General features: G+C 41.0%; 1 protein-coding gene and 1 pseudogene across 4 annotated transcripts in view; one reads left to right on the plus strand and one right to left on the minus strand.

Moving 5' to 3' along the window:
- The window catches only part of GOLIM4 (golgi integral membrane protein 4), a 78,575-nt gene that overhangs the window by 39,997 nt on the left and 11,344 nt on the right, over positions 1 to 27,234 (plus strand). Inside the window, exons 2-12 of one of the 4 annotated variants that reach the window (XM_049628579.1) lie at positions 4,844 to 4,918; positions 6,247 to 6,296; positions 8,077 to 8,130; positions 9,482 to 9,632; positions 13,518 to 13,600; positions 14,169 to 14,252; positions 17,508 to 17,666; positions 21,506 to 21,838; positions 23,489 to 23,736; positions 24,465 to 24,547; positions 25,891 to 26,000. In XM_049628579.1, the coding sequence (XP_049484536.1) occupies positions 4,844 to 4,918; positions 6,247 to 6,296; positions 8,077 to 8,130; positions 9,482 to 9,632; positions 13,518 to 13,600; positions 14,169 to 14,252; positions 17,508 to 17,666; positions 21,506 to 21,838; positions 23,489 to 23,736; positions 24,465 to 24,547; positions 25,891 to 26,000 (1,430 nt within the window). The remainder of the gene's footprint in view (positions 1 to 4,843; positions 4,919 to 6,246; positions 6,297 to 8,076; positions 8,131 to 9,481; positions 9,633 to 13,517; positions 13,601 to 14,168; positions 14,253 to 17,507; positions 17,667 to 21,505; positions 21,839 to 23,488; positions 23,737 to 24,464; positions 24,548 to 25,890; positions 26,001 to 27,234) is intronic. The other 3 variants (XM_049628580.1, XM_049628582.1, XM_049628583.1) reach the window with 3 other exon arrangements.
- LOC125922278 (uncharacterized) lies at positions 13,873 to 13,953 on the minus strand (annotated as a pseudogene).

Genomic DNA, 27,234 nt, shown 5'->3' on the forward strand with positions numbered 1-27,234 from the left:
CCTCAGCATACAGTTTAAGACTCCTTTTGGCTTTGTTTTCCTTTTTCTTTGAACTTGATTAAGAAACAGCACTTCTCCAGCCCCTATCAGTCACTGCGGCTCCCTTCTCTCACCTCCTCCTTGTTGATATTCTCCAACCCTTAAGCCATTTCTGCATTCTTAAGTTATTTTACGTCAGGACCAGAAACTGGTGCTATAATAATGGCTTGACCAGTTCTGAGTAAGATAATATTAATAGTACAATTACCTCATGGTTTGTACATATATTCTCTATCCTTATTTACCACATTTTTTTTTTTTACTGCATTTGCAAAACCACATTCTTTATGCCTTAGATCTTGCTAATAGTGCTGCCATTTTATTCGTTCATGTACATCTCAGATTTCTGAAGACCTTTGACTTTTGATTGGAATCCACAAACATGTTGGGCTCTTTGTAGACATTTCGTAGCATCTGTTGAGGTTATTTATGAAAGTTTATAACTGTGTATCCTCAGATTTTCTGGCTCTTGAGACAACATGGCTATTAATATGTTGAACGTGTAAATTCCCATTGAGTGTAAAACTGTCAAAGACAGTTGTGTGATTCAGTATGATAAATGGGTACTTCGGACTGGCTGTTGGCACGTTATCTTCCTGATTGCATTGCAGAGAAGAGACTAAAGAATGGAGCATTGTCTCCCACCCTCTCATCCCATCCCCTACACTCCCTGTCTACTTGGTATAATGTAGTGGACCCTCTACTCTTACTGAAGATGAAATAATGCTGATGAGTTTTCTGCTTCCCAGTGCAAAGACAATCATTACCCAATTACCAAGTCCCATATAAGACTGAGTTTGCAAGAGTAAGTTTATGGTGATTGCTGCTATATATGAAGTAAAGAATTTCACAGGATTATAAGTTGTAAATGCAGCTTCCTTCTCTATCATTACCCTTCCATAATAATGTTTAGTATATGGAGTCTGAGAGCCGGAGACAGGTGGTGAGCAGCCCTCTCCTGTGTCTTGTTTACTGTGCTTCTCTGTCTCTTAAGATCATGGGTGTTTCTAGGCTGGAATTGTTCGCCTCTACTAGTCCCGACCTCCTCAGGAGCCCCCTGTACCCAGGACCTCCCACTCACCCCTGCTGCCACTTAAGTTTCACTGGAACAAGATCTTGACTTCTTTTCCTGTTCCTTTCTTTGAAAGTGACACACATACTTGCTGAAATCATCTATAATATGTCCAATTAATACACCAAAATTCCATTTTAACTGGCATGTGTATGTTCCTGTGACTCTCTCTACCCAGGACCTGGGAACTTTGGCTGGTGGGTTAGAGGAAAGGAGTGCACTTCCTTCCAGCCGGGGAGCTTAGGTGTTCCTGTGGCATCCTGTTTTTGCCTCTGTGATATCGTGATAGCACTGTAATGTACCTGCATCCCTGTAAGTTTTTCCCACCTGACTGAGCATGCAGTTTATTTAGGGCTTGGCTTAGTGAGGTCCTATAGTGCTAACCTTTTTTTACCCTGCCTTGTTCTAAACATCATTCCACATGATACTGTTGGTACCAATCCAAGAAACTTCTTGGTTTTAATAGGCTTTTTAGAAGCTGGCAGAGGGACTTATATACCATACAGATTTGTTTGAAAAAAAAAAAAAATTTCTCAACACTGGACTTGTAGCCAAGCTTTTTTTTTTTTTTTTTTAAGATTATTTATTTTGAGAGAGAGAGAGAGAGAGAGAGAACAGGGGAGGGGCAGAGAGAGAGAGAGAACAGGGGAGGGGCAGAGAGAGAGAGGGAGAGAGAGAATCTCAAGCAGTCTCCACACTATCAGCACAGAGCCCAGTGTGGGGCTCGAACTCACGAACCGTGTGTGAGATTGTGACCTGAGCTGAAATCAGTAGTCAGATGGTTAACTGACTGAGCCACCCAGGTGTCCCAAGATTTTTTTTAAGTTATTTTTATTTATCTTTGAGAGAGACAGAGAGAGAGAGAGAGTATGTGTGCATGCAAATGGGGGAGGGGCAGAGAGAGGTAGAGAAGGACTCTCAAGTAGGTTCCATGCTGTCAGTGCAGAGCCTGATGTAGGGCTCAGTCTCACAAACCCTGAGATTGTGACCTGGTCCAAGGTCAAGAGTGAGACATTTAACTGACCGAGCTACCCAGGTGTCCTGCAACCAAGCTTTTTGGAGTACAGCTTCCTTTACCCCAAGTTCATGCCCCTGTGCTTTTGTCCCTGTGATGTCTTCCAGAAGTGCCTTTCTCCCTCGGGGTCCTTTTCTGTCAAACTGCTCTTCATTCTCAAAGCCAGCCAAGAGATCACCTCTTCTCACCTCTGAGAAGTCTTCTCTTACCTTTCTCGCATCCAGAGCTCATCCTTGTCTTTCCTTGGGCTTCAATATATTTTTATTGCGCTAAATGTATTTAGCTCCGTTTTTTGATTTTTTTTATTGTTTATTTATTTTTGAGCGAGCAAAAAAGAGTGTGAGCAGGGGAAGGGGCAGAGAGAGAGGGAGACACAGAATCTGAAGCAGGCTCCAGGCTCCGAGCTGTCAGCACAGAGCCTGAGGCAGGGCTCGAACTCACGAACCGTGAGATCATGACCTATAGCTCTAATTATTTAAAAATTACTGTCTACTAACCTGTCTACTGTGTTAGACTTGAGCTGCTTGTAGCCAGGCCTATGTCTATCTATTCATTTTTCATTTATACTCATGATGTGGTTCCAGTTACATGGTAGGGGCTCAATGGATACAGAGCTGTATTGGATTCCTTTATAAAGAATAGCACTGGGGTGGGCGAGGAAGGGTCATCTGGCAGGAAATAGAACTCCAGGCAGAGGAAAAGACTGGAGCAGGGATGGTTGCTATGACTTGTGTGAGGCTGAGGCTGAGGGGCAAGTTGAGATTGGGGCATACACGCTGCCAGGGCATGACGTGATGCCAGTTTGGATGGTGGCAGGAATTCTAGGAGCAGTGCCCAGAGATGGCAGCAGACGTGTGAGTAGAGGTCGGGGCTGTGGTAGTTGCAGAGGGAGAGAAACCTCCTTGGAAGTGGAAGGTTTATATGGGATGACAAGATGAGAGATGCAGTGTGGGGAGGCGGTGGAGGACCCAGGAGGCGATGGGCAAGTTGGAGGGAGGACAGCAGGAGCTGCCAACTGGCAGCCGTGACACTGGGGAAAGGGCGGGAGGGACAGGGCATTCACTTCAAGCGTAAGGGGTTATTATGTCAGGTGTGGGGGAGGGGAGGGGAGTTGCTGTGACCGCGGCACTTTTGGATGTGTCCAATAGTGTCGGGCAGTTGTATGCACTGTACATGGTGAGTCCATGATTGATGGTGAAATTGTATCTTAGGCAGCCAAGGGAAGCTAGGGACTGGCATGGGAACCAAATAACAGGTTTGGCTTTCCTTGGCAAGGAATGAGATCACATGGGACCATAATGCTGCACAAATAGGATGCAAAGTGTATGTCAGAAATTCAGGTTTTGCCCTTTCCCCCCTTCTTTGCCTGTACAAACCACTCTGCAAGGCTGGCCTTTCTGTCCCAGAAGGAAATCTTTTTTTTTTTTTTCAACTTTTTTTTTTTTTTTTTTTTTTTTTATTTTTGGGACAGAGAGACAGAGCATGAACGGGGGAGGGGCAGAGAGAGAGAGGGAGACACAGAATCGGAAACAGGCTCCAGGCTCCGAGCCATCAGCCCAGAGCCTGACGCGGGGCTCGAACTCACGGACCGCGAGATCGTGACCTGGCTGAAGTCGGACGCTTAACCAACTGCGCCACCCAGGCGCCCTCCCAGAAGGAAATCTTAACACAAACTTGGATACTTCTCAACTTCTCTCAGATTAAAAGAAAAAAAAAAAATTTTTTTAGTAACTTTTATCCGGAAACACAGTCTTGGTCTACTAAGTGTTATGTCTGGTCTAGTCCATCTGCATACATTTTATTGTATAAATAAAATACCGACTTTATCATCTTATTCATTCAAAGGTAAAGCTCCTCCCATTCTTCCCGTTTGATGTAGAAGTGAAGCCTGAGGTGGGAAAGAGAGAGTCCTGATGGGCCTCTCCTCCCTCTTTTCCCCTACCACATCTGTTCTTCCTCTCTACTCACCTGGCAATGCTGGCTGCTTCAGAGAAGACTGGGTAGGTAGGGATAATCAAGCACAGGAAAGTCTTACAGCATGGCATCAGTTTGCCATTGGCTTCTCCCCATGGCAGATGTAAACCTGACGTTTATAGGTTCTGTTTAGAGTCCCTGCCCCCTTCATTTCTATGACTCTCCCCTGTGTTTTCCTTGCTGTGGGGGAATACGCCTTCTCTTTTAGGCCAGTGGGGTGCTGAGGTTTCCTTACTGGTCTGGACAGCCTTAGCTCACATTCAGATCACGTGGACTTGCCAGTATTTATGGGATATGTAGGTGGAGAAACCTGAAGTCTTTGGAAGATGCTGTGCTAATACCTAAGAGAGAGGCAGGAGCTAGAAATATACATGTGGGGCTAACAGCTGTGCAAATGGTGGTGAAAGTCAGGAGAGTGGACACCTCTGCCCTGCAAGAGACATGGAACCTCAGAGATTCTTGTATTTGAGAAGCAGGAGAAGGAGCTGGCAAAGAAGGTGGATAGAAGCCTCTCTCAGAGTATTGTTTCTATAAAGGGGCAGGCTATGCAGAAGTCAGCTCAGAATTATGTGTATTATTGTTTCTGTTTTTTACCCAGAATGTGGAACTTATAAATGCAGTCATTTTTATGTTAATTGCGAAGACCTTAAATTGTTTCCCACCCCCCCCATTTTGAAAATTGATGTTAATTTTACTTTAGAAGTTCTAATTCTTTGCAGATAAATTTTAACTTTTTTTTTCAGTTGTGTATGAACACAGATCAAGATTAGAGAAATCCTTGCAAAAGGAAAGACTTGAACATAAGAAAGCAAAGGAAGGTAAATATAAAATGCAATTTCTGTTCTGTATTTTTATCAAACTCCTCGTTGACATATCATGTACTTGCTTTACTATCTTTTTGCTAAGAAATTTCTCAGCTAAACCCTAAGTCAGTTTTATGGGTAGACTGAGAAAGTCAAGCAATATGTAATGCATTGTGCAGTTCAATAATTTCTGCTTAAGATTAGGTTCAGAATCTTTCATTCAGTTTATGCCACCTTGAGGTAGTTCATATTATTAGTTACACATACATCAGAAATAAACAGCTTTTCATGTGAATATTACACACATATGTTACTTATACCAGAAACTTCTGTCCATAGATGTACAAGGAGTAACAGCTTGTGTTGTCCAGAATATGACAAATTTTATACATTCGTATACACATACATGCATACATTTAGACATATACATACATTTATAACATAAGAAATTGATCTCATTGCATGATGTCTCTTTTTTTGTATGGTGTCTCCTATGTTATGCACATATTTTATTTTAGGCTTTTATTGACACAGCTGATGGGTTCAATTTGAGCAATTAGCATTTAGGACAGGCATTAGGCAATGCTACTGATTTTTATCAGAATTTTTCTAGAAAACATAGGCTTTATACAGCTTGTGGTTTGAATTTATCCCCATTCTTCTTATTTGTTTCCTTATGTTTTGTGAAATCTTATGAGGAAATATAAGTTAGGTATTCTGTCTGATTATGTTGGTATAGAGTAGACGAGGGAAAATGGGAGGGCAGTATGGGGTAGGATGTTTTACTGACCCTTGGATTAAGCCTGTTGGAAGAATACAAGTTTAACATCATTAAACTGCTTTGATAGGATTTGGATTCTCCTTGTCTTTAAATGCAGAGTGATTTTATAGAGCCATCTAGTGGATAATAAAGCTTTAAGAGCATAAAAGGTGGTTTCCAAGGCTTGATTTCTCTTTTCAAGTCCTGAATGGTTTTAGCATGCCATCTAGTGGATAGCAATAAATCATCTCTTGTCTTTAGGTGTGCCTCATTTTTTTCTTTCTCCTTAATTTCAAGGAGAGTTCATTGCAGAATGCACAATCTAAGACCACTTCTAATTAATTGGTTATCATGTATATTTTGTTTATTCAAGATATATAGCTTTAAAATAAAGATGAAAATTATATGATAGTTATTTTCAATTCTCTCTAAAGCATTAAGAGGCAAAATAAACTGCGTTACTAAGCATGATTGTTTTTAAACCTAAAATATTTTTCACAAGTCTGAGTAAAGTTTGCCTTTGTTTAAAAATTCCATAATGAATTAACTTACACCCTATTTTCTCCATTTTTTTATTTTCTAGATTTTCTTGTTTATAAATTAGAAGCACAAGAAACACTAAATAAAGGAAGGGTATGTTTTGGGTTTTTTTCTTAATTATTTTATGAAACTTAAGGAGAGGGAAATATAGCAACAAAATCTTTTACAGTGTTGATCATTAGGACAGTAAGGCTGAAATATATATCTACGTATATATATATACGTAATATATGAGAATATATATATCTACGTATATATATACATATGTATATATATACGAAATATATATCTACGTATATATATATACGTATAGTATATATATAAATATATTTAAATATAAATATAATTATATAAACATATTTAAATATAAATATATAAATATAATTATATAAACATATAAATATATTTTTGATAAAGTGGGACTAGCCTTAATGTTCAACAATAAATAAAAGATTATTCATTCATTTGTTCATTTGTAGTCCTTTTCTAAGAGAATATATATGTGATGTATATTTTGCTTTGCCTTTGTACAGTGTTACTGTAACTTGCACAGATGTTACTGTGTAACATCTGGCCTAGGGTCAGCATTCAGATACATTTGTGGAAGAAAGGAAGGAAGGAATGATAGTGGCATTTAAAATTTTTTTTTTAGTACAAATTCACTGGAGAAAAGCAAGATTTTCTCTTACTCTAAGAAAAACATATAACATTAGTTGAATGAAACATCAGCATTCTGGGGTACTAAAACTGAGAAGAGTCAGGAGGCTGTCAGCTTTCAACTCTTAACTTTTAAAAGGCCCAGCTAAGATTGCGTACTTTCTGTTGTGCATTTCAAAAGAGTTACTCTTACTTTACAAAGAAAGTTCGTTATGAAATAAAGCAATAGAGTAAACTTTAACTTTACAAAGAAAGTACGTTATGAAATGAAGCAATAAAATAAAGCAATAAAGTTTACTCTTTGACTTTACAAAGAAACTGCGTTATGAAATAAAGCAATAAAGTGAAGTGATAGAGGAAAAATGCAGTTCATTTTGGAAATTGTAAAAAAAAAAAAAAAAAAAGAAAACCAGAAATCGTTGGGAGTGTACTTGTGCCGGAGATGGGGTGCAGCACGTCAGATAGAACAGCACGGGGAGGGAGAATTGTCAGGCATCTTGTGCCCTGGCTGCTTGTGGCTGTCCAGGACTGTGGAAATGTGTGAGGCCCGTGTGTAAAGATGTTCCCCTGTGACACAAATTGTACACTGCTGCAACATGGCTTCGGCTCAGGTTTCAGTCCTGGCTCTGCTACTAAACAAGTGTTTGCCCTCAGCTTGGAGTCCTTATCCTTTCTCGGTTTCTCACTTGTGAAATGGGTAAAATGACACATGGAGAATTCCTTACCTGCGGAAGCCCAGGGAAGGAAAGCACCTTTTCTCTTCCCTTTCTTAAGGCTTGCAGAGACTGTGAGGCCTGGTGCAAGTTGGTTCATCCCCCCATCCCCTCAGAGCACCTGGCGTGGTGTATCAGCCATGCACCATGCACAGTGACTGTGTCTCAGGGCAAGGACCTTGTGCGTCTGAGCCTCGGTTCTTCTCAACTGGAGAGGGGAAGGGAAGTAAATCATTTCCAGGGGCCCTGCCAGGGTGCTGTTTTATGACTTCATGTCTTACTGTTTCTTTACTAAAATGTAGCAAACTTTGAGGAACATTGAAACTTCTTCCTGCCGTTAAATAAAGAGATGGCCCCAGAGAAATCCTGGTTAGAGCATAGAATTCATTGTGGCTTATATAAGTGAAATAGATGGAATTGTTCTGTTAAGTGCTTTAAGCCATGTTTAGCAAGAGAGCCAGATTCGTTATCTCTGTGTTAACCATTTTCTTTTCAATTTACAGCAAGATTCCAATAGTAGATACAGTGCGTTGAATGTGCAACATCAGATGTTGAAAGTGAGTAATTTAAAGTTGTTCTTCATGCATGGATGAAAGAACTAAGTAACTTACAAGATCAAGGAAAACTTATGGAAGGTTGATTTGTGTGGTAATACAGCACATTGTCATTTTTCATTAAAAATGATGTAGAATTGTAATGTCCCCTCATCTTATCACCCAATTATAAACACACACACACACACACACACACACACACACACAACCATTCAGCTTATTACACATTTTTTTTTGGTGAAACAGTGTCTGGTCACCTGATTTTTAATTCTGTTCTTCTCTTTATCCTTTAAGGCTTTTTGTTTGTTTAATTTTTCACAGTGGTCTACCTTAGATATTTTCTTTCATCTTAGGCACGTTGGAGGCAGTAGAATTAAATGTCTCATTCATGTTACTAATATTTAATGTGTCCTTTTACTTGCTACAGGAACACAATTTATATTTAAAGGTTTTCCTTCCTTGATTCTTGGGTAAAACTATTGTGGGTCAAGACGACTTAAGAAAGAGAGAGAGAGAGAGAAAGGGGGGGCTGGGGTGGGGGGAAGATTCATTATTTCTGTCAAGCTAGAAGAGAAGACTGGATCTCATGAAGCCTTCTGCACATCAGGAAAACCATGTCACCGTCTCCACCCCTTCCTTCAACCTCCCTCCCTCCCTCCCTCCCCGCCTGGCTTTTTCTTTGGTATTGTCTTTCCTCCTGTGTCAGTAGAGTGAGTGCTTTTCATCGAAACCAGAACCTTTCCTGGATCAAGAAAGCAGTGCATGGATTAAAGCAGACCATCCTTTCATTAAGCATATGGAGATTGTAGCATTTACCTAGATTATGATTACAGTGTAGTATTATAACTAGGAGTAAGGTAAATAAGATTTATTACTTCCCCCAAAGGGAAAAATATCACTTTTTTCCCTTTTTCTTTAAACTGAGTTGCCAGGAAGGCTGAAAAGTAAGGAAGGGAAATAAAAAATGTTGCTGAGAAAACATTAGATTGAAAGAGAAAGTCTGGAATATCTGTGGAGGGATAATTTTTCCATTATCTTTACCTTGTCTCCGCAGCAATTTGAACCCCTGGGAATTTCCCCAAATCCTTCCCCCACCCCCCTTTCCATCTCCCATTGCTGACTTCTGACTTCTTGTTTTACCGATGTTAAAAATTAAAGAGAAAATTATGTTTGGCCATGATCCCAAGCCACTGATCTGAAATGTAAGGGAAATGGAGGGGAACGGCCCAAATTAAAAGCAACCCGAGGAAGACAGAACCTGCTACTTCACCTGTTCTTTCTCCAGAGAGAAAGGCTATAGACTCTGGGATAATTTAGGGAATACACATCTCTGCTCAAGTTCTCATCTTTGCAGAGTCAACACGAGGAGCTGAAGAAACAGCACAGCGACTTGGAGGAGGAACATCGCAAGCAAGGAGAAGACTTCAGTAGGACGTTTAATGACCATAAGCAGAAATACCTGCAGCTGCAGCAAGAGAAAGAGCAAGAACTTTCTAAGCTAAAAGGTATTTGAAAGTCTAATTAGCCAGTTTATGTGGACATAACTGCTCATATTAATGTTTCTGTAAAACAATAGAATTTTGTTTGTTGTTTTACATGGCGATTGATTCACACTTACCTGTGGTTACTTCTTCTTTTTTTTTTTTAAGTTTATTTATTTTGAGAGAAAGAGAAAGAGTGTGAGCCAGGGAGGGGCAGAGAGAGAGGGAGAGAGGATCCCAGGCAGGCTCTGTGCTATCAGTGCAGAGCCTGAAGCAGGGCTCAGTCTCCTGAACTGTGACATCATAACCTGGGCCGGGATCAAGAGTTGGACACTGAGCCACCCAGGTGCCCCCACATGTGGTTACTTCTTCGTAACATTTCACATTTATCTTTATCTCTTTGTGTTTGTTTAGGGAAACAGAATAGAATAGTGATTCTTAATTATTTTTTTAACGTTTATTTATTTTTGAGAGACAGAGAGAGACAGAGTGTGAGCGGGGGAGGGGCAGAGAGAGAGAGAGAGAGAGACAGAATCCGAAGCAGGCTCCAGGCTCTGGGCTCTCAGCACAGAGCCCGATGCGGGACTCAAACTCATGAGCTGTGAGATCATGACCTGAGTTGAAGTTGGACGCTCAACCGACTGAGCCACCCAGGCGCCCTAGAATACTTAGTGGTTCTTGGTGGGGCGCGTTGGTTTCATTGGGTGAGACGGTTCTCTTTGTATGTGTATTGCAAGATATTTAGCATCTCTGACCCCTATCCATAAAATGCCAGCTATGCTGCATGGTCATTGTGATGATCCGAATTGCCCCGTGCATTTCCTAGTCTCCAAGGGGCCGAAAAGATTACCTGTTGATTGCTAGCAGTAGCTCTGAAAAGCTCAGGCCCCAGAGTCAGAGGGCCCTGGTGGATTTTGGCCTCTTCGGTTACTAGTTACATGACCATGGACAGGCTGTGTAATCACCACACACCTCATTGCCGTTGTCTGTAGAACTGGGGTATTCATAACAAGTCATCCACCTCCTAGGGTTCATGTGAGGATTAACTGATTTATGTACAGCACCTAGAACAGTTACTGACACACAATCAGCATCAGCATGAGGCATTTTCATACTAATATGAAGCAATATGTATCACGTCTCTGAGTACATGTAAATTCTTAAAAGGGGAAATATTCTACAATCAGCTCTTCAGATGCTAAATAAGTTTGAAGTGCGAGAGTTGGTGTAAAAAGGCACATGATGCTTGCAAAAACAATGGTGAAATCCAAGGAAGGCCTGTGGCCCAGTTAATTATACTGTACCAAACAATATTTTGATTTTATATAAGATATCATCATAGAGGGAAGCTGAGTGATGGGTACTTTGGACCTCTGTGTACTTTTTTTTTGCAATGTTTTGTCTGTAAGTACTTCAAAATAATAAGTTACAGCAAAAAGGCACATGGGAGTTAGGTAGCCATAGAAGCAGTTTACAAGGAGTTCAGGTGGTCTTGAGAGAGGGGCCAGGTGTCAGCAGATGATACCCAGAAGGTGTAGACTGGCAGGGGCGTTGGCTTGTTGGTGATATGGCAGATGGTGGGAGTCATTAAGATAACAGAGAAAAGTCTTCACGGAGGTAATATAAATCATGTTTTCTTGTGTCTACTCTGTATTCCTTTCTTTGAAATAAAGCTCATGTAGAGTAGAGTTTTAACAAATTAAATACAGAAGTGATAAATCAGAACCATGGCAAAGAGAAGGACACATGTATGTGAATTCTGTGTCCTAAATAATGCAAGCCTCGTAACTTGGTCTCAACTTGCTAGCAGCCAGGACAGAAAAGGAAATGCAGTAAGTGGCAGGGTTCTCATCATCAGAAAGAGAGAATATACCTACACTGTGTGTTGAGCAAGGGAGGGAGAAACGGAGAGTAAGAGAAGGAGGTGAGAGAGAATGGTACGTATTTCTGGTATCAATTTTTGAAAGAAATTTCACAGAGGCCTTAAACAGTCGGGTGTGAAGATGCCTTTGATGACACTTTTATGAGCAGTTTTTACATCAGCACTTTTGCGTGATTATGATTCCTGGATAAAAGCTTTAGATAGTAAGTTAAAGCATACTGTGATAGATGCAGATTAGTGGCAACTAAGGTGAATAATCCAGGCAGTCTGTGGTAGTTTAATGTGATACCAGAAGGGAATTTAGAATCCTGGGGAGATGAGCTGGTAGCATATAAGTTTAAGTAAGTATTCTTTTTGTTATTTTTAAAATAATGGCTGGCACTCAGCAAATGTTTACCATGTGCCGGTACCAGGTGAAACTCTTCATGCGATTATTTTTATTTAATTCTCATAACAACCTGTAAGTGAGGCATTGTGTTTAGCCTAATTTAACAAATGAAGGCACTGAGGCTTAATCAAATTAAATAACTCAAGTCAATACAGTTAAAGTACAGAAGCAACTGCCTTAAGTTTATAATCCAAAACTCCTTTATAAGCTAGTGGATTGGGTGTTGTGTGTGTGCATGCATGTAGGCGTGTATATGCACGTTTGCATGTGTATGTATGTATGCGTGTGTCTACTGAAGCCCCCATCCAGCCAACGACACATTTAGAGTGTCCTTGGATTGCCAGTGGTGTCCTGTTTTGACCTTTGAGTCGAAATCCTTCCCACCCTGTTCTTGATCTCTCCCCTAAACCCAATCACCAGTCCAAAGCTCAGGGGGTTAGGCAGGGACTATATAGGAGTAAAAGTGGACAGAAAATATGGTGAGAGGTGGTGATGGGCATTTTCTTCAGCGCTGGGTGCCACGCTGCAGAGTTAGGGTTTTGTCTGCCACTCGGGTGGTTTGCCCAGCACTGTGCAGACTTAACAGCTGCTGTCTCAGCATTGTTATTAACAGCATCCCCTTTCACTTTCAAAGGTACCTCCCATTGAAAAATGAATTATATTGTCATCCTGCCACCATTCAACTTCTGCTGAGTATTGTCACATGAGATTTGGCCTCGTGTTGCCAAATATTAGTAGACCCAGATTCTTGATTTTTAAGGGGTGACAACTGTTCAAATGTGGAACACTCTGCATAGGTCAACACTGCAGGGGCCAAAAAAAAAAAAAAGAGAGAGAGAAAAAAAGAAAAAACTCATGTGAGTTAGATTCAGCCCTGGAGCTAACAGTTCATAGCATCTAATGCCCAGATATAGTAAACGTGAGAAAATCACCAGGAGGGTAACAGAGCTGGGCCTGGAATCTTTAAGTCACTGAAGCTGTTCCCTGAACAGTAGGCTTGAGATTGGAGAGATTATAGGACTTTACTTGGACAGCCATGGTCTCACATTATAGCCCTGGAGAAAACTGTCCTTTTGTTATTGGTGGGAGAATTTGCATCAGTCAAGAACTCAGTGGTAGAGGAAAGAAAATAGATGTAGAATTTTTCAACAGGTAAGTGGTATTTTTCTCTGTCTCTTATTTCTTGAGTTGCCTTTGTAATTGAAATACTCTTTGGGGTCTGTGGAAATTATTCATGCTATAGAAGGAGGATTTGTACTTTTTGATAACTTTCTTTTTAATTTGTGGAGAGACTCAAATCTTATACCGTTCCTGCCCATTACATTTTATTCCTAAGGACTTGGCTATTAATAGAAATACGTCATTTTTTTAACTACTGAGTAATTACAACTCCTTAACTTCTACACTGTGTAGCTTCTTTAAAAGTATTTAAACTATCAAACCAGATTGTTTTGGAATGTCCGGCTGAACCCATGCCACATCCCCAAATGATATAATTTTGGTTGATTTGGCCTATTATACTATCAAAGTTAAAAACAAATCCTAAAAATAGTTATGTGAAGTTTCAGATATGAAACTAATGGAATCAAAAGCCAGAAAATCTCAAGGCTTTAGGCACTATTTTCTTTTTCAAAAATAGAAACCGTGTACAATTTGAGAGAAGAGAATAGACAACTAAGGAAAGCGCACCAAGACATGCACACACAGCTTCAAGACGTCAAGGTAAAACAGAACTGTGCATTTGACTGTTTACTGTTGGCCTGCTTTACTTTGCAGAATGTCTTTAGATGTTATTCCCTAATTGACCTGCATTACCAATCCACATTGTTGTTTTGGGCTTTGCGTAAACTGGAGTGTGCCCAGTACTTTTACCACTTCTGCATCGTGAGCTAAAGGATGGTCTGAAAATGCATTTTTGTTCGTACTGAAATGATTCTTTTGCTAGATGGTTGCATTTTAATAAGCTTTGTGTTTACCAAGTTTTATTAATAATGAGATGTTCCTTTGATTTTGATTTCATTGTGATTATGATATTGATACTACACTTGATCTTAGCCAAAAGGCCGAGAAGCGATTAGTGATGATGACGTTGAGGTAGCACATTGTCGGTTTCCGAATACTACATTCATAGAATCTTCTCTCTATGATGATTTTTCAACTTAGCAAATGCTATGAGAACAACAAACAGCCAGGCAGGCAAGCTGCGTGTGGGTGCCCATACCGCTGTCAGGCAAAGCAGAAGTTGTCTTAGAATGTTAAATGTCAACATGTAAAATTCTTTTTTGTGTAGCAACAGCATAAGAATTTACTCTCCGAGCACGAACAACTTGTAGTGACTTTGGAAGACCACAAGAGTGCACTAGCTGCTGCGCAGGTTAGCAGGGTAGCAGCCTCTATTGGTTCTTGTTACAGTCTGCTTAACCTTTCCAAATTCCTTATGCATGTAGTCTCTCACAAGCCAATCTTCAGTAAGTTCCTTAGGACAGAGCTCTCCTGATCCTGAGGATCCTGCATGCTTTCAAAATTCAATCAAGAGGATATTAAATAAGCCTTTGATGATGATGATGATGATGATGATGATGATGATTTTTTGCACTGGTAGTGTGGTACCTATGACTATCTCTACTCTCCAGCAGCCCCTACATGCAGTGGTCTAATACTTGTTTAAACTACAGAAATCATCCCTTGTAGCTGGTCTTCTGCCGCTCTCCGCCCTTTTGATGACTCTTCCTGTAGGATCTGTATATGATGCTAGCTACCTAAATAAATAATTGTCAGACTTTTTCTTCCATTCCTCCCTCCCTCACTTCTGCTTTCCAGCCTACAGACACTCCTTTTAGGACTAGGCTTATGAATTGTTGGTCAAATTAACAGGAAATAAGAGATCTCATGTCAGTGGAGAAGGAAAAACAAGAGTCGTAAGGTCCATTTGTTCAAAGCCTCGAACAGTCCCTGGCACAAAGCGGGCCTGTAGTGGATATTTCCTGAATGAACAAACAAACAAATACGAGTGTCGGAGAGCTTTTTAAGGCAGTACCATACTGTGATTTACAGCTTTCTAGTAGAAGCAAACCAGTAGAAATGGCTAGCTTAGTCACTGGGTCTGCACTTTTTTTTCTGTTGGAAGAATTAAGAGGAACACCAACTATCTGTCCAATTCAGGAGACTATGCGTTACTTCTTGTCTTTATAAAATTATAAGAAAGGTAATATGCTGGGCCCTGGCCTGTCTTAGAGACTATAGCATCTGCATTTGTGGGACTCCTTTTCAAGGTAGTCATTGAGTATCTCCCTCTGAAACTGTAGCTGTGTGGTAATTTTTCACGTGTGTACAAATCAAATTGACTTTGGGAGATTATTTCACTCAAAACCTTCTTTATACAATTTTTACCAGGAATTTATTTGAGGCTGTTTTTCATGCTGAAAAACATGACAAACCAATTTGAGTATTCTGTGTGCTATCATGGCCACAGACATTAGGCTAAGCAACAATTTGAAAATCCAGAGAAATGTAAGTAAAAAATGCATTTTACAAATGACCAAAACCAAATTGCGTAGTAAGCTTGCTGGGAGTGTTATGGACAAGATTTTGTAGTAGAAAAAAAATATTTTTATGTAACTTACGTATCATATTCTATTTCTTTAAAATCTTTTCTGCTCCTTCGATGGGGGGCTGAAGTTCTCCTGCCCACCCGCCCCACCCCACCCCCTAAATCATTATGCCAGAACTAGGTGCAGCACTTAGAGTCCCCCCTCTGATCCCCATAGTAGTACTTTCCCTGGATCTCCTTAGAAAATAAATACTGCTGCTGGCACCTACATTTCTTACGTAAATTATCTTACCAGACTGGGTCTCGACAACCTGGTTTTTAAATGTAGTTGAGTGGAGAGAAAGCAAGAATAGAATAGAATTTGAGTTTACAGTTTGCCAGGGATCTTCATAAGAACTTTTATACAGGATTTTATTTAATATTTACAGTCTACTGAGATATTACATTGTGTCCTTTTTATAGCTAAATAAAGTGAGGTCAAAGAGAAATGAAATAGCTGGCCCAAGATCAGTGACCAGACCACATCTGAGCTTCAAGTTTAGGGCCTGCAGACGTCACGGTCACGTGTAACTCGTAAGCAGGCATTTTTGGAGACTTTCCCTCTTCACAGTTCCACGGGCCTTGCCCCACACCCCGTCGAGTCATAATTTCTAGACTGGGGGCTCAGGAGACTGCATTTTTAACATGATCCTTCCATTATTCTCAGTGCACACTAATATTTGACAGCTGCAGCATTACTGCTCTCAAATATGTATCTAGGAGGAGGAGAAAGGAGAAACATTTATTAAAAAGTATCACTATGTGGATGTCTTTTTTTTTTTTTTCCTTTAACCTCCAAAGTTGGTTTGCAAATGTTTTGATAGATTTTTGGGATAAGGGCCATCATTAGCCATATGGCATACCTTTGTACAAATTATAAGGAAGCGCTCCCCTGAGATAGGTTTAGTGAGAAAACTTCTTCACCTTTGTATGAATTGGAAAAAAAAAAAAAAAAAAAAACTCAAAAGGCCCCTCTTCATTGGGGTGAAAGAGCACTATGCCAGGGTGCACGGCTGGGGCAGTGGGGTGCCGGCTGGACTCCCACCTCCACTCACCTGCTCTACTGTGCACACTGGCTGGGAAACTTGTTCAGAAAAGATTGCTGTGTTCTCTGTCTGTGTTTACGTGGGTGTGTGTTTACACACACAGCATCTCTGTTTTGGGATAACTACTGGTGTATGTGATGAGCTAAGTATGAGCAGTGTCTCTTAATTTTCTTAGTTAAGGTATTTGATTTTTCTTCTGCCTTTCTAGTTCCTTGTGTTAAAAATATTGCACATGCACACACACATACAGACCACCACCACATATACACAGACACAGCTATAAGAGTATATCGTAGTTTAATACTTACAGTAGTGCCTTTATCACCTTAGAAGAAAGGTTCACAGCTGAGGAATAAAAATCTAGGCTCATTTCATGCCTATGCTATTCCTTTTCTAAATCTTCAGAGCACAATACCGTAAGCATTCTGGAAAGTAAGGGACCGTATTTGAGCACAGGCTGATGGGCAGAAGGGTGTGGTCTGAGTGATTATATATATATACATATATATATGCTAATGTTTTTATATGTATATCTATATAGTTGCTTATTTTAAGCTTATGATTCCTTTCCACTGAAAAACATGACTTAGACCATATTGGTAAAAGATATAATTATGTGAATTTTTAAACAGATTTTTTAATGCTTGTAAAACTGATTGCAAACTGTCTTTTAATAATGATATTTATACTAGGAAGTTATTTATAAAAATTCTGACTGTTTAACATAGCATGAGAAACTAACATCTGTCTTAGATATTTTTTCTCTGCTCCCTTTATGTCTAATTCTCATTTGCATGTGCTTAAAAATGGTTAAGCTTGTCCAAGTAAGAATAGCTAATGCATGGAAATAATCTGCATATTTTTCCTAATTTGTACTTCAGTATAATATTTTAGTCTAGTCTTCCAGTGAACCCTAATGTCCATCCATGAACAATGTATCTCTTTCCCTCCTCAAATTGTACAATTTGCATCCAATTGTGCAATTTATACACAGACACAAGTTGCAGAGTATAAACAATTGAAAGATACTTTGAATCGGATCCCAAGCCTTCACAAACCAGAACAAACAGAGCAGCAGAATGTTACCCAGGTGACACATTCTCCACACAGGGACAGCACAGCGAGGGAGAAGGCAGCTGGAGAGCCGCGGGAGGTAAGAGGCGTGAACTGGTATTCTGTGGTGGGGTCACTTTCCCCATCAAGCTGTCATCAGGTGAACTGCTCGAAATATTGCCGACCCTTCCTTCAGAACAGTGGTTCTCAAATTTTAGCATAGATCAGAGTCCCCGGCAGGGCTGTTAAAACACAAATAGTTGGGCCCCAGCCCAGAATTTCCAGTTCAGTTATTTTGGGATGAGGCCTGCATTTCTAACTGATTCAGCTGGTCTGGGGAGTACACTTTGAGAACTGCTGTAATATTTTCTGGGAAAGACTCTACCAACTTTGTTTATTCATGTGGGTTTATTTTTTTTAAGGAGCGGTTGTGCTGAGTTTTTTATTTATTTTTTTTCTGTTCATGTCATTTGGGTTGTTAGGGGGCAGAGTGAGAAGATTAAATGATCATAAGGATATTATGTGATAGCCCACTCAAGTATTAGGGTTGAAAGTATAGTTCTGGGTCCACAGAGAACAAGCCAAAAATTGTATTTAAGAGGTCTCTATAAAACTGCCAAATGTATGAGTGCTAGTTTCTTAATCCACTTTTTTTTTTTTGTATTCCTGTTCTTCATAAAAGTTGAGCCTTGCTTAAAAAATATCTCCTAAGCGAGACATCAAAAGTAGGGTTACCCTTATCCTTAACTCTTACAAAGTTGTTTTAATTACATGCATAATAAATACAGCACATATTACTATCTTTCCCCCTGAAAAAGTTGGTTTTAACAGCAAATGTTCAAGAAGATGTGCCCTGAGTTACCATCTTATGGGAATATTTAAGTTGCTAGGAGCAGACTTCATGGAAATCTTCAGTCATGCAGAGCATTCCTGTATAGACAGGACCCTCTGTGTCTTCTGTGGTTACTCTTAACATAAGAAAACATGACCAGATCTCTGGCCTGGGGATCGGTTCTATTCTTTATCCTAGTCTGACTACCAGATTCCTGGGTTAATCTTGTAATGACTCACACCTTTAGTTTTCTCATCTGTGAGGTGGAGAGAGTAGTTATCTGCTGGAAGCTTTCTCACAGAAGTGCTATGGAGATAAATGGCACACATTTGAAAGCACTTAGGGCCCTTTAAAGAAATACTTCATGTAAAGCTAGGGCAGTATTATGTCAAACGCGCCAGGTACGTGAGGACATTGGTAAGACATACATCTCCAAAAGTTGTCTTCAGATGTCTGAGAGAGCACTTTCTTCCTCCTTTTGTTTATTTATTTTATTCTTTTTTTCAGATTTTTCTTTAAATTCTAGTTAGTTAACATACAGAACATATAGTGCAGTATTGGTTTCAGGAGTAGGATTTAGTGATTCATCACTTACATACAACACTGAGGGCTCATTCCAACAAGTGCCCTCCTCAGTGCCCAGCACTATCTAGCCCATCCCCCATCCACTTCCCTCCATCAGCCCTCTGTTTGTTCTCTATCATTAAGAGTCTCTTATGGTCTGCTTCCTTCTGTCTTTTTTTTCCCCCCTTTCCATATGTTCATCTGTTTTATTTCTTAAATTCCACATTAGTGAAATCATGTGGTATTTGTCTTTGACTTACTTTGCTTAGCATAATACACTCTAGCTTCATTTACATGATTGCAAGGCAAGATTTCATTCTTTTTGATGGCTGAGTAATATTCCATTACACACACACACACACACACACACACACACACACACCACATCCCCTTTATCCATTCATCAGTTGATAGACATTTCGACCCTTTGCATAGTTTGGATGTTGTTGATAATGCTGCTGTAAACATCGGGGTGCATGTACCCCTTCAAAACTGTATTTTTGTATCCTTTGGGTATAGCTAGTAGTGCAATTGTGGGTCATAGGGTAGTTCTATTTTTAATTCTGAGGAACCTCCATGCTGTTGTCCACTGTCCACCAACAGTGTGAGAAGGTTCCCCTTTCACCACACCCTCACCAACATCTGTTGTTTCCTGTGTTGTTAATTTCAGCCATTCTGACAGGTGTGAAGTGATATCTCCTCATGGTTTTGATTTGCATTTCCCTGATTATGTGAGATGTGGAGCGTCTCTTCGTGTGTCTGTTAGCCATCTGGATGTCTTCTTTGGAAAAGTGTCTATTCTTGTCTTCCCATTCCTCACTGGATTATTTGTTTTTTTGGGTGTTAAGTATGATAAATTCTTTTTTTTTTAATTTTTATTTTTTAAATGCTTTTATTTATTTTTGAGAGAAAGAGAGCACACGTGTAAGAGGGGGAGGGGTAAAGAGAGGGGGAGGACAGAGGATCCCAAACAGGCTCTGCACTGACAGCAGAGAGCCTGATGTGGGTCTTGAACTCATGAACCGTGACATCATGACCCGAGCCAAAGTCAAACACAACCTACTGAGCCACCCAGCCACCCCCAGTTTGATAAATTCTGTATAGATTTAGGGTACTAACTCCTTATAAGATATCTCATGTGTAAATACCTTATTCCATTCCATAGGCTGCCTTTTAGTTTTGTTGATTGTTTCCTTCACTGTGCAGAAATATTTATTTATTTATACAGTCCAGTTTCTCAGTTACAGTTCTGCCAATTTAAGAAGATGGCTTCACATTTATTTCAGTTTGGAAGAACAGTCTGACCAAAGTAGTCATTTTTTCTGATAAAGAAGGTGGGAAGGGAGAAAGGAGTGATTCGTTTTCTTACGATATTTTATCATTTCTTTTTTGACCCTCCTTTCTAAGTAATGAAGATCAAATGGAAATCTCTGAAACTTTCAATCTGGAAAAACCAATTTAAATCAACCAATTTTTGAAGAGGAATTTTCTGTAAAGAAAAAAAAAACACAAAACATGTCTTTTTTGTTGTTGTTGTTCAGAGTTTTCTATATTAACACTACAAAATATTTACAAAATTATTTCCTCGGATTTATGAAGAGATGCTACTTTAATATGTTAAAAATATTTTATTGTATGGTTTAATGGGCACTATTTTTAGTTAACATGGATGTCTATTAGTAATGGCATTCTTTTTTTTATTAGTTAATAAAAATAAACCCAACTTATCCTCAATATCATTTTATCCTTCTCTTTTCTTAAATTAAAAAAAAAATTAATGTTTATTTTTAAGAGAGAAAGAGACAGAGCACTAGTGGGGGAAGGGGGGCGAGTGGCAAAGAGAGAGGGAGACACAGACTCTGAAGGAGGCTCCAGGCCACAAGCTGTCAGCATAGACCCGATGTGGGGCTCGAACTCACAGATCTCAAGATCATGACCTGAGCTAAAGTTGGATACTTAACTGACTGAGCCACCCAGAAGCCCCTGTCCTTCTCTTTTCAAATCATTATTATTTTTTTTTAAAGATTTATTTAAGTAATCTCTACACCCCACATGGGGCTTGAACTCATGACCCTGAGATCAAAAGTTGCATGCTCTTCGTACTGAGCCACTAAGGCACCCCACTTTTCAAGTATTATTGAAAACAAAGTTTACATTGAAGAAAATCATGTAAGCACTTCATCACTTCAAGTCTGAGAGGTTTTTTTTTTTCTTTTTCCTTGTTCTAAAGGAAAACAGGAGTTAGATTGCTTTTGAGGGAAGTTAGATTGCAATGTGGTCATGTATAGGCTTTACTCTTAGGTTACTATTTGTATGCTTCCTACGATGAAATTTTACTGATGTTATCTCTATTTTATAGGTGAGATGACACAGTGAGAAGAGTTAAGTGACTCCATTGCAGCCATACTTTTCAGTCAGGACTGTGTATTTCTAGATTCCCAAGATTTTGCTTATGTTGTAACCCCATAGACATGGTAATAAACAGGTTGTCTCACTGCTTTCAAAGTAGAAGAGGGTCATTTCCAGTGATGTGCTTGGCCTAGGTGTCTCGGAATAATGATGTGTGGCAGACACATGAAGCTGTTCCTAGAAGAACAGAAGAAACAAAACTTTACCCTCCCACCCAGAAAGAGGCAGAATTTCAGGCTCCAGCAGAGCTGAACCAGCAGGACGCGGAACCCAGAGAGCCGGAGGAGCGTCAGGTGGAAGAGGAGCACAGGAAGGCCCTGGAAGAGGAGGCCATGGAACAGGTCGGGCAGGCTGAACATCTGGAGGAGGAACACGACCCATCGCCAGAGGAACAGGATCGGGAATGGAAGGAACAGCGTGACCCGAGGGAAGAAGCCAACCTTCTGGGAGGGCATGCTCACGCCGAGGTACGAGGTCCTTCACCTCCACTGGGATTCTGTTTCGTCAGCCAGGATAGGGAGCATGGCTTTGTTTTTAAACATTGAGAAAGCCTCCCCATATACAACAATCTCTAAAATAAAATTCGAGCGATTTCACTAAATGTTACATGCACGTATGTTTTTTAGATGCACATGCTTAAATTTTTTCGTGTAATGTTAATAGCATAGCTGCTCCCATCCCTCAGAAAGCTGACCCGAAGGAAACAGAAAGCTGTTGGTGTATTTTCTTTGTCAGTAGTGCGTAACAAGGCAGCCTCATGCTCACTCAGGTCCCTTGAGCAGAAGGAGGATAGATAAGCGCCTGATGGGGCACCTCCGGGGAACGTGTTCAAGTTCCAAGGGCAACTTGAGGCCCAGAAAGGTCTCATTTTCTATGATCAAAAGTCTCCTTCTCCCTGTTCATTTACTATCAAATGGTAGGTTGGCTTCTGCACATTCATCTTCAAGGTGGTTATTAAGTTGTCAAAAGGCTGATCTTATCACTTAAGGATGCCCACTGGGTGAGTATGTTTAACCAATCTCTGCTCAGTCTCCCCCTACCGGAGCACTCCCCTCTCACATAAATAAGGCTTTTTATCTTTGAAAAATCCATTATTATTAGAAAACCGAATTTAAAAGAACTTGAAGCAACACTGAGTGCAGAGAGCTTTCTTTCTTCCTCTGTCTCTAAGCTGATCCTTAACACTGGGCTGCCTGCCTTTACATACATGCCAGTCACTTTGTATTTATGCCTCTGAGGTTTCGTTCGGCTTCGAGCTTTCTAAGACTACAAGCTGCCTGAGGCTTTAGGCTGAGTAGATGTAACAGCCTCTGTTGTTGGACTCCTTGTTGCAAACTTAGCATGGAGAAGCTTCTCCCAGTCTTGTGTCCCTCATACGGCCTTTTTCAAAAGTAATTTCCCTTTGAGTTTAATTCCCCTTAACCCTGCACCTTCTTTTCTTTGGTGAATATTGGGTGTGCTTGTGTTGGTTGGGAGAGGGGGTGATGGAGGAGTGAGTTGTGGGTAGCTCAGTGGGAAGCAGAGTTTAAGAATTCCTGGATCAGTTTTTCCTTTCATCAGAAGGTACTGCCTTCTCACCCATTCTCTTTTTCCTTGAAGGAATTTGTTCTCTGCCCCTCTGCCCTTACCGGAAATTTGGCTTTTTTGGCTGTGGTCAGCCTGAGATTGGTTCCGCATTCCTAGAATTAATTGGCATCGCTGGATCTTACACTCTTACAGCTTCAGCTCACAAATTGCTACAATTAATGTGAGGTTACTACGTGCCCACTTAGAGCAGCACCTTTTGAACATCCGTTCAGTTAGGGTTCAGAAGGGATTTGCCCTTCTGTTTTGCCCTCTCCCGTGTGAGAGGGAGCACGTTGAAAATCTGCCAAAATGCCAGCAAATCGGGAAGATGGGTTGCTAAAAGAAGCCAAGGCTGACTCAGAGAGTTGGGAAAGAGGGGTTCTGGCTCAGGGTGACCTTGGACCTGAGGTGCAATCCCAGTTCACCTGACAGATGGGTGGGTGTTAATTAAGTAAACCAGGCCTGCCGCCAGAGTGTGTCAGGGGAAACCAAGGAAGGGGTGACCCGAGGTGCGGCCTGTCCCCGCTCAGCAGCGCCACCTTTCCCCCCAGGTGTATCCCTCCGCCGGGCCGGCCACCAAATTGCGATCGCCCTACGAGGAGCAGCTGGAGCAGCAGCGGCTGGCAGCGAGGCGGGCTGAGGAGGCGCAGAGGCTGAGAGAGCAGCAGGACGCCCTGCACCAGCAGCGGCTGCAGGGACACTTGCTGAGGCAGCGGCAGCAGCTCCTCGCCAGAGAGGTGGCCCGGCAGAGGCAGGCCGGCCCCGAGGAGGGGCGGCCGCAGCCCCCGGAGCAGCTACGGTAGCCTTCTCCCGATGGTGCATGCAGCTCTCCTCTCGTTCTTCTGAGCAGGGCACACAGCTCGGGGTGCCTGTTCCCCGTGAGCTTGGGGGGGGGGGGGGGGGGGGGGGCTCCTGTAGCCGGAGCGGAACAACGACTGGAGAACTGAATTTCCAAATATTTCATTCTAAAACAATCAACCTTTTCTTTTTCCTAATTAAAAACGTTAGATCTTCAAGCTTACTTTATTTAAAAAAAATTTTTTTAATGCTTATTTATTTTTGAGACAGAGAGAGACATAGCATGAACGGGGAGGGTCAGAGAGAGAGGAGACCCAGAATCCAAAACAGGCTCCAGGCTCCAGCTGTCGGCATAGAGCCCACGTGGGGCTCGAACTCACAGACCGTGAGATCCTGACCTGAGCCGAAGTCAGATGTTGAACCGACTGAGCCACCCAGGCACCCCTCCAAGCTTACTTTAGAGAGAGAGGACCTAGCAGGTTCTGTGCTAACTTTATTTTACTTTACCAGGTGAAAGGTGTTTTATGTTTTTTAAGGTATGCTTTGAAATTGTAGCTGGAATCTTTATTAAACCCAATAGCATAAGTTTAAAAAGAAAAAAGAACCTCTTGATGACTTTTTAAAAACCGTTGAAAAATTCGTTTATTATTACCTTTAAATGTAAATGACTTCTGTGAAATTGTGCCACCGAATTTGTCACTGAATTGTTGACATTTGTGTCTCTTGCAGGCAGCAAGGTCATTATGACACTGTGGATCATGATATTGTTCAGGGAGCAGAGGACCAGGGCGTCCAAGAAGAGGAAGGAGGTGGTGAGACTTCTCAGATTGTCAATACGTTAATGAGATTACTTGGTCACGTGGAACATCGACTCAGAGTTGCGTGCACATCTGAGTACATACAAGGGAGACTTGTGTACCACATGCCTTTTGTCGCTGCTGCTGTTATGTCACTGGTAATCCTTCCAAACAGTACACATTGGTGGCCACACCTGCCCAAGATCATCTGTTTCCTTCCTAATATTTTTTTCCTACAGTTTAAGCTTTTTGTGTACTGAATTGTTCTTTATGACACATTGTCATAGGACTGTTATACTCCGGGAAATGGCTACCTTTTCTCCTTACCTTGGAAACCTTTGGATCATTGCCTTGAAAGTTTTTCAGATTAAGGCACTAGTAGCTTTCACTCGTGGCAGGCGTCTCGTATGCAATTTATCAAATATCCCTTCCTGTATAATAGAGCTAGAAAGTAACAGTTTCTCTGGCGACTCTAACACTCAGATATGTATCCTCTTTAAAAGAGGCTAAAAGAAGGTGATTACCCAAACTCCCTCTATAGCCTGTTCTGATATTTTATAGCCTCATAGTCAAGAAATTGTTTTCCTTATGTCCCCCTGTGTAGCACTTTCAGCTTTTTTGTTCCATTATCAGTAAGACTAGGGAACAGTTTGTTCTCTTATTTATTTAATGAATCCCTTGGTGCACTTGAAACCTGATGGTAAGTTACCCTGCATCTCTATTTTTTATAAGCTAAATACTCTCCATATACTTAACCTTTCCTCTTATATCTTACTTAAAAAGTTGTTTGTTCTTCTCTTTGTATGCTCTTACCTAAATTTCCTTTATGAAATTTTATTTTTCTGAAAGCAGCAAATATCTATGTGAGTTGAACTGTGAGATGTATCCTTGTGGTGGCATCCCTCATCACTGCCGTGTGATGAGGTGTTCTTTTTTCCATTTCCTGAGACGTTACCAGTTCTTCTTTTGGTACCTTGCTATTTCCTTTGATGTTACCAAAAATTAGCTGACAATTTTATCAGTGTCCAGTTGACTGGGCATGCTTTTGTTGAGAAAGTTTTATTATTGTTTTTCATATAGCAAGGGGGAGAATGAAGCTCTTATAAACATTTGCTTTAGAAGATTAGCATGTGTCACTCACCCATGCTATCTCCTTAGACACATGGTCTAGGAAAAGGACCTAGTTTTATTCAGAAGAGCTGAGGTGTATGCCTTCTGTTGAATTAACCTCTTTCTCTTTGGAGGAGAGATTGGGTGAAATAGTCTGTAGGAAAGCCCACTGGTGGCTTTTCTTTGAGTGAAAGGGTAGAGTCCTGTCTGGTTCATCTGTACTGATATTAGTTCCTTTGATTTGCTAGCCTATGACAGAGATAACCAGCACCAAGATGAGGCAGAAGATGACCCAGAGAATGGACATGAGCCTCAAGATCAGGGTCCCCACGAAGCTGATCCAGACTCCGAGGCAGATGTAAGTGTCCTCTCTTTCGGTCATGACTCTTGGAAACTCACAACGCGGAAAGGAAACTTGAAGGTTTACCTGACACCACGCCTTTGGCTCCAGATATATCTGTTATTTCATCAGTGCAGAAGGAAGGTGGCTTGTGTAATTATATAAGCAATGTTGTTAACTGTAAACTGAGGGTGTGTTGGGGGAGACTGGCTCAGAAGCTGCTCTAGAAAAACATAGGAGTTTCCCTCTGACAACTTCTAGATCAGGAAAAGCAATGCTGAGAACCACTGAAATATGCAGTCATTCTGAAAAATGAAAAAAAAAAAAGTGTGGGAGTTAGAGAAGCAGAGAAAATAAATGAGCCATTCTGGAGCATGTTGAATAGTTTGCTAGGGTGTTATGTAGGTCGTGTGACTCTGTCATCTCCCGGCAGTAAGCAACCGTTTTAATCAGTACATGAAGTAAGGATGTGGGGCTTGAGAAATGGGAAAAAAAAAATGCTCAGGTACCATAATGCTGTAGAAAATTTAGAATATGAATCAGTAGAGACCTGATAACCAAGAATGTCCTTTGTGTTTACCAAGAAAGGACCTAGACTCCCAGTTCACCTGTGTAGCCGGGGGGCCTGAGGCGAGCAAGCGTCAAGTGAGTGCGTTCTCGCGCTTGTGTGTAGATGAATTTTACAACTTACTTTAGCTCTCCTGTCATCTTTTGCTAGTAAAACCACCGCTATGTTTATCTAGTCTATGCTACCATATGGGTCTTGTTTATATTGAAAGGAAGATCCATATATCTTTCCTTGATACTCATTGAGAAAGTCTCCCTGATGATAGCTGCTTAAAACCCCCTGGATGGAAACAGCTTTAAAATTCTTTTTAATTTCTTTTTAATTTTTTTACTTTTTTTTTTTTTTTTTTTTTTTTTTTTTTATGTGTGGAAATGGCTTTTGTACTTAACTTGAGCGGAGCTGTAACAAAGCACTTTTGCCTGTGGCTCCTGCGTTAGCACTTGTGCAAGTGTGCTCAGGAAAGGGTGGGAGCTCTGGAGAGTAGGGGAGTAGAGCTGGTGACTGTGGAGGGACAAGGGAGTATCTTCCAGAGCAGCAAGAAAGCGGATGTGCCTGAGCCGATGCAGGGCCTGCAGGGCCGGTGAGAGGGTGCCTGTCCCAGTCTCCGCCCTCTGGGAGGTGCTGCGTGCTTTGAGGGTGATCATCTAACCCTCGCTCTCCAGTCAGCACTCCACTTGGTCTGGA

Source organism: Panthera uncia, chromosome C2, assembly GCF_023721935.1.
Source record: "Panthera uncia isolate 11264 chromosome C2, Puncia_PCG_1.0, whole genome shotgun sequence".
NCBI classification, from domain to species: Eukaryota; Metazoa; Chordata; class Mammalia; order Carnivora; family Felidae; genus Panthera; species Panthera uncia.